General features: G+C 39.3%; 1 protein-coding gene across 1 annotated transcript in view; it reads right to left on the reverse strand.

Annotated features, from left to right (window-relative positions):
* Window positions 1-2517: 2517 nt before the first annotated feature.
* dcaf11 (ddb1 and cul4 associated factor 11) overlaps window positions 2518-8152 on the reverse strand; it is an 18167-nt gene continuing 12532 nt past the window's right edge. Inside the window, exons 13-15 of the mRNA XM_017696200.2 lie at window positions 3982-4134; window positions 3771-3877; window positions 2518-3388 (exon numbers count right to left, since the gene is read on the reverse strand). Coding sequence (XP_017551689.1) covers window positions 3281-3388; window positions 3771-3877; window positions 3982-4134 — 368 coding nt within the window. The 3' untranslated portion in view covers window positions 2518-3280. The remainder of the gene's footprint in view (window positions 3389-3770; window positions 3878-3981; window positions 4135-8152) is intronic.

Consider the following 8152-nt stretch of genomic DNA (forward strand, 5'->3'; position numbering starts at 1 on the left):
AAGCTCTTTATTGAGTAAAGCCTTGACTACAAATGAACATGCAGATAAAGCAATTGTCTCTGTTGTTCAAAAACAACAAATGGTATAAAAGTTATTTTCTGCACCTTTGAAGTGAGGAAGAAAGGTCTTACCATTCCAGCTGACTAGGTGTGTGAAATAAAGTGCAAAATAAGGGCCTGGTCTGCAGAGGGGCTTTGTTCTTTGAGCCAGCTACAGTGCCCTCCACAAATATTGGTGTCCCTGGTAATGAAGAGCAAAATGAGCAGTGCAAAATATTCTTAATTACTTTCCCTTTTCATCTTTACTTCAAAATATTAGAAAAATCTAACCTTTATTTAAGGTATAATGATTGAAAGAAAAACAATTCTTATGAGAAAGATCACAGAATACAGCAATGATGTGTGACAAAAAGGTTTCTGAGCTGCAAAATCAGGAAATGGCTACAGGAAAATAGCTGAACAGTTAAAAATGCACATTTTCACGTTCAGGGCAATAATTAAGCAGATTAAAACAACTGCAAATGTCAAGAATCAGCTGGGAAGAGAAGCCCCATCTATACTGACCCCAGGCACATTGAGGAGGATAGTTCGAGCGAAAAAAGAATCTCCAAGGATCACATATGCAGACACTGCAGACATTAGTTAGGTCAAAACATCACTGAAACTACAATCAGACACCACATGCATTACCACAAGTTGTTTGAGGGATTGCCAGATTAAAGCCTCTGCTGTCAAGGACCAACAAATTCAAGCTCCTACAGTCTGCCAAACGTTACTGGAACTTTCCATGGGACTGCGTTCTATGGTTAGATACCCCAAGTAGAGGTTTTTGGCAACAAACAACAGGGGTGACTTTGGCATGGACACAAAGACAGCCATGCACTGCCTTTAGCACGCCATGGGTACCAGTGGGTCTAGATTCCATTTGGTTTAAGTAATGCACTGGCAGCGATTCAAGTAGGGAATGTAGGGAGAGAGTTAAGCATCCTGAGTCTGCTGGTCCTGGCCTGGAGACGCCATAGTCTTCTCCCTGATGGCAGCAGGCTGAAGCAGCTGTGTAGCGGGTGAGTGTGTTCACCTGCCTTGCAGAGGGCTTTTTTCTGGATGAGACAGGAGCTGTATAACTCTGAGAGAGGGAAGGGAGGTGCCAATGATCTTCTCAGCAGCTCTCATGATGCGCTGGAGTGTCTTGCGGCAGAACACGGTGCAGGCGCCATACCACACGGTGATGCAGCTGGTCAGGATGCTCTCGATGGTACCTCTGTAGAAGTTGCACATACCTTTACTCTGCTCCTACTTTCACTGTAGGTACAGATAATAACCCTCTCACCCACATCCTCAGCATGGCAAGACAAGGCAGTATAGCATCAAAGTATCATCTTGGCAAGGCAAATGTAGATGCTGATACTCTTTCTCGATTCCCTGTCTCGCTTAACGATAACATTGGCGAATATACAGAAAACTGTATCACTGCAGAATGGCAGTTAAAGCAGTTGAAATGGAAGAGGTACAATAGATGGCTGCTTTGCAACTGGCATCTGCTGATAAAATACTGCCCCTAGGTGTGTCTACAATCACTTACCAGCATGTAAGAAGGCATAGCAGGAGAATCTGGCAATCAAAGACATGATGAGACTAAAAAATAAAGCATGGATTCCAAATGACCCAAATTCTCCTGGACAGTTCTCCTGTCCCATTTGCCCTGTGCATGTGCACCACTGTCACACATGCAGATGCTGATACAGATACCATGTTACGTTTTATGATGCTGCTAATCTGTACCAGTACCTTGCATGCTTGTCTTTTTACAACATATTAGTGAATTAGCTTGGGATGTTCAAGGCTGAAACAATATAAGCAGACTCATTCTCTTTCCACGTTTAATACTTGGGTGAAGTTACTTTCTAAGAGAGAAAACATTCTCTATATAGGGCACTGCATAGATCATGGCTTCTACATTCAAACAGTGCACTGAATGTTAACTTGTTCAGCTGTTGCAAATTGGACAGGGGACGCAAATTTGTTATTCCATAAACATGAACTTTTTGGTGCAGTGTCCTTATCTTTTATACAGAGACATCTTTCGCAGGAATGAAGTTAAGAAAACTGGTGCAGGGGAATATTTTATTGTTAAGTAAACTGCTAAATGATTGTGGTCAATTCTATTCACACTGATTATGTACATAGATATAATACTGAAGTTAGCACAGAAGAATATATTATAGTAACAGAAGTTGTTCCTGTTTCCACCTTATAACCATAATTTCAATCAACAGAAATAACAAGAAAAGAACGATTTACTTAGACATAATTTCTGCTTTTATACACACATTTTGTTATGGTTTTTGTGAAATACTATTCTCCTAGCTATACTTATGATCTACAGTCTAAAGTGCTGCAAAATTAAAACACCCTCCCCTTCCAAAGACCCCACCCCCATTCACTAAGGACTTTCTCTGGCTTTTCATTATCATGTATTTTTTATAACAGACAGAACTGACGGCCCACAAAACAACCATAATTTAGTAAAGAGTTCATTTATTCTTTGTGGAATAAAACAAGCTCTGATTCTCTTGGAAGGAGTTCAAGGCCAGATAATAAATTATGAAACTGGAAAGGATTTTAATTAACATTGTAAAACATTTTAGTTTGACAGGATCAATGACATTAGCATACAAATTCACTCAGAAGACCCACAAAAAACAAAATCTGTGCAACTCACTCTCACCCTCACTCTCACAACAAAAAAAAACACAAATCTTTTCACATTAAACTACAAAATAAGATTCTCCTCTTTAATCATGAACATGAACAGCAGTAAAATATTTTACATTATGTAGCATTCTGTAAAGCACCTGTAAATATCACCATTGTATCTTAATTCTCAATGTGATCATTTGAACTGTGCTGTCACATAGACAGAAAGCATTTTTGTTTTTTATTATTATTTATTATACGTCTTATTATTACTGTATGTGAAGTAAGTGAAGCAGTTGTTTTGTGTCTTAACTGTCATTCAACAGTCAAGCTGCTGAATGCAATCAGTGAAAACTTCCATCATCAAGCATAGAAAACTTCACCCTCTCTCTGTCTGATCTGATTCTGAATGAACTCTTATTGAACATCTAATTATTCTGTACTTTTACCCTCAAAGTGACTTTTGGCCCAGAAAAAAAAAAAAAAAAAATCTATATTGTATCACTCAAAAATCACACCGGCCATGTCGTGAGTTTAGTGAAATTGCACTATTTCCTCTGCCATATTTATTCTGCTCTCCATCATCACTCTGTCTTCTCTTCTATTCCCCTTATCCACTCTCTCGGTCTGTCACTCTCTTCATCCAGTAGGTGAGACTGTCTGTGTTCCCACAGCCGCACCGCACCATCCCACTAAACAACAAACAAAAATATTTCATAACAAATATGGAATACTTCATAGTGCATACAAGGCTGAACAGTTCATCGTAAATGCTGAATCATTAATAGCAGATACTGAATAATTAGTAATAGTTCCTTAACGATTTATAACAGATGAATAATTCAGGGTCTATAGAATAATTTGTAGTAGATGATGATTAACTCACAGTAGATGCTAAATAATTTATTGTGGTTAGTGAATAATTCACAGTAAACACAAAACCATTCAAAGTGCATATACAAAAATTACAGTAGATGTTGAAAGTAGTACTGTTGTACAGTACTCTGATGTTTTATTGTTCCACCCTCATCAGATAAAAAATGTTCTTGGATTAGAGCAACGGTGGTCACTCACAGAGCTGCTGATGATGTTGTCCTGAAACGGGTGCCAACTGACATCCCTTACACATGCATCATGACCCGCTAGCTTGGACACCACACAGCCGGTCAGTACGTCATAGACTGCAGAGAGAGTGAGTGAGAGACAAAGACAGAAAGAGAGAATTAAGATAAATTAAGCGAATAATGAAGTCATCTCTGCAGCGGTTCCTCTGCTGAACACTTACTGATGATTTTTCCAGTTGAACAGCCTGTGTAGATGAATCTCTGACCAGTACTAAACTCCGGAGAGAAACGGCAGCGGATCAGTGTGTGCAGTACTCCGTGACCTCTGTAGGTCATCACCGATGTGTCTCCAGTCAGCTTATGTCTCTTTAAAGCTACGGACACAGAGAACAAACAGAGGGACAAATATTAAACAAATATGAAACAAAATGAATGTTACATGCAGGAAGATTAGTAGATTCAGGAACAAGTTTTTTATGTTATTTATTCTCAGGAAGTCTGTTCTATTGTAATTCCACAATTTGACAGCAAGCTTAGACATACAATCTATTTCTAACTATTTTTAAAACAATAAATAATTTCATTAAAAGCACAAATTTACTAAAATAATACTGAAAGTGCCAAACCATTTTTGAAAACTAATGAACTTTTCATTTTGAAAGTTGTAACTGCAATCTCTGTGTTTTTCATCATAACTTATGCCCTAGCAACATCCCCTACTGGAGAAACTCGAGACTGCAACACAGGCTAAATGATTGTTATCCATCATTACAGAGGACTTCAGCAATTATAGAGGAATTCAGATTATAGATGTCTGTAAGAAACCACAACCACGACGACTCACAGACCTGTAGGCACACTTAAGCTAAGCAGAGCGGGGAAAATTACTGAGGACTGCTTACACGCAGGACACAGTGTCTATGGATTACACCCAAGCACCACGAGCCTTTAAGCTACTGAACATCCACACAAGTAATGTGACCAAATGCTCTTAACATGTACTCTAAGCTGTACAGTACTTAGTAATAGTTGTGTATTATTTTCCTTTTTGTCCAATACTTACACCATGCAATATTTTTTTGGTCTCAATAACGTAACTGTAAAACATTTTTGGACGCTTAAGTAATACTACTTCAATTACAGTCGTTTTTAAGCACTATGAAAGTTTTAACACATGTCTACTGCCCTTTTTTATATGTAACTGTGTATTATAGGTATTTTGTTCAATAATACAAAATCCTTGTTCAATAATACAAAAAGCACCTGGCCATTCAGTATTTGGAAGTTTCTTTCGAACTTGGACAGTACAGAGAAGTGTGTTCTTTGCACTTATGTAAGCTGTTTCTGAAGGATAACACTTTAAATTCCCAGACTTACTTTATCCTAAAGCCTATTATTCCATAACAGTAAGGAAACCATTGTAAACTGTCTGAGTAAGCAGGTCCTGGCTGCTTAATGGGATAAATTCCCCATCACAGCTCCCATACGCTTGCTGTATTTGAAATAGCACACTGTGTCCTGTATACTATGTACTGCATTAGTATTTACTGTGAAGTGCATGCTGCTCTTCATTGGTATACAGTATAATACCTTGCCTACATACTGTACAACATATACGATCAGGGGCATGACTAGACTGCCAACATCAGCGACTGAGCCAATCAGACCCTTCTCAAGACCCACTCCATTTTCCTTAGCCATCCAATCGCTTCCAGTATACCTTGCTAGTCAAGCTTTTCGGGTTGTGTAGATATATTTTGGGTAAGATATTGGCTGAGCTCTGAAAGAGATCATAACAGGGGAGCTGGGGGTATTATTTTCTACCCAAACGCCAAAATATAGCTTTGGATTCAACTGTGGTAAACCTGTGCTGTTTCCACAGACATCTGTGTTTTCTTCTGTTTGCTAAAAGAACATTCATTTAATTTTCATTACATTTGTAGTTGGTAATATGAGCAAGTTTGACAGCATAATAAGCAGTGTGAGCCTGAAAAGCTGATGCTGAACAGATTGTTTGGCTTAGACTCAATTTAGTAAGTTACGGTTTTAGGCTACATTTACAGGTAAAAGTGGCCCAAATCTGATTTTCTCTCCAAATCCGATTTTTTTGTTTGCCTGTTCACACCAACTTTTAAACGTGACCCATATGCAACATCAGTCTGAACAGATCACACTCCCAAACCGGCCTGCATGCGCAAAAGAACAATGTACTTCACGTGGCTCATCCAGAGGTAAACAATCATGACAACTAGCAAACACTAGTCACTCCAGGTTTCGTCTTCGCCAGCATCACAGGAGTGATTATGAAGTTCAGTGGTTGACAGCTGGGCTCATTGTGTCAGTGTGTTTGAGTTCGCTGTAAAAAAGGGCCTGGTATTTGGCCACAGCCACTTCTTTGGTACGTGTCCTCGGATTGCTTAAACTGCAGCCTCGGGCTCCTCTTCGTTCGAAACCTTTTCAAACAGTCTCAGCAGCCCTAATTTATGACGAATGTTGAGTTGTACTGACGTAAAAGTCGCATGAATTCTGATCTAGCTGTTCAGACTGAGTCGCATTGCCGCAGATTGTATAGCAATCAGATTGTAGTACCCCATACGAAACCGTCTCAGATCGGAATTGACAATGCCAGATTCCATGCATTTTTACTGTTCACAATGACACACAGATGAGATTGGATTTCTGTCACTTTTACCTGCTGTGTAAACGTAGCCTTAGCCATGTCATCTATGTAGTAAGTTAACTTTATTAGCTACATTAAGTAATCAAACCCACTGCAAGAACAGCAGAGAAACCTAACAGAGCTTCAGCATTGCATGGAGTGTAGCAGCGAGTCAAATAATTTTCTTTCATTTAATTTATGTATACACATAAGACTGAAACCAAGCCTATTAAACTGTTCAGAGCAAACCAGGCAGTTACATTAGTGGTTATGTCCTCCCAAAATGACCACATTCCATTATGGGACGCGGTATATACTGTGTGCACAATTATTAGGCAAGTGAGTATTTTGACCATATTATGATTTTTAGGCATATTTTCTAACTCCAAGCTGGATAAACTTGAATGCTTAATGGATTTAAGCATAGCAGGTGATGTGTAACTGTGTAATGAGGGAGGGTGTGGCCTAAGGAGGTCAACACCCTATATCAAGGTGTGCATAATTATTAGGCAGCTTTTTTCTTTAGGCAAAATGGGCCAAAAAAGAGATTGAACTGACTCTGAAAAGTCAAAAATTACCCAAAGTCTCTTAGAGGGATGCAGCAGTCTTGAAATTGCTAAGATATTGGGGCGTGATCACAGAACCATCAAATGTTTTGTTGCAAATAGTCAACAGGGTCGCAAGAAACTGAGAAAAAAAGATGCAAATTAACTGCCAAGGATTTGAGAAGAATCAAGCATGAAGCTACCAGGAACCCATTATCTTCCAGATCTGTCATATTCCAGAACTGCAAACTACCTGGAGTACCAAGAAGTACAAGATGTTCTGTGCTCAGAGACATGGACAAGTTAAAGAAGGCGGAAACCCGACCACCAGTGAACAAGACACATAAGCTGAAGCATCTAGAATGGTCCAAGAAATATCTGAAGACAGATTTTTCAAAGGTTTTATGGACTGATTAAATGAGAGTGACTCTTGACGGACCAGATGGATGGGCCCGTGGCTGGATCAGTAACGGGACAGAGCTCCACTTCGAGTCAGACGCCAGCAAGGTGGAGGTGGGGTACTGGTATGGACTGGTATTATTAAAGATGAGCTGGTTGGACCTTTTCGTGTTGAAGATGGGCTCAAAATCAACTCCCAAGCCTACTGCCCTTTTTTAGAAGACACTTTCTTTAAGCAGTGGTACAGGAAGAATCTGCATCTTTCAAAAAGACAATGATTTTTATGCAGGACAATGCTCCATCACATGCATCCAAGTACTCCTCTGCATGGCTCGCCAGTAAAGGCATTTAAGATGAAAAACTTGATGACATGGCCCCCTTCCTCACCTGACCTGAACCCAACTGAGAACTTGTGGGCGATTCTTAAACGGGAGATTTACAGTGAAGGAAAACAGCACACCTCTCTGAACAGTGTCTGCAGGCTGTGGTTGCTGCTTTGTTGATCGTCAACAGATCAAAACTGACAGACTCCATGAATGGAAGGCTTATTACTGTTATTGAAAAGAAGGGTGGCTATATTGGTCACTAATGTTTTTTTTATGTCAGAAATGTTCATTGGAAAGCTTTGAGTTGCTTGTTTATAATTCTCACTTGAACAGATGAAAATAAAAAAGTGAGATGGGATAATGTGTGTTTTTCATTTAGCTGCGTAATAATTCTGCGCAATAATAGTTGCCCAATACGTGTGCAGATATAGATATTCTCCTTAGAAAGCCAAAACCTCACTTT

Source organism: Pygocentrus nattereri, chromosome 24 (genome assembly GCF_015220715.1).
Source record: "Pygocentrus nattereri isolate fPygNat1 chromosome 24, fPygNat1.pri, whole genome shotgun sequence".
In the NCBI taxonomy this organism is placed as follows: Eukaryota; Metazoa; Chordata; class Actinopteri; order Characiformes; family Serrasalmidae; genus Pygocentrus; species Pygocentrus nattereri.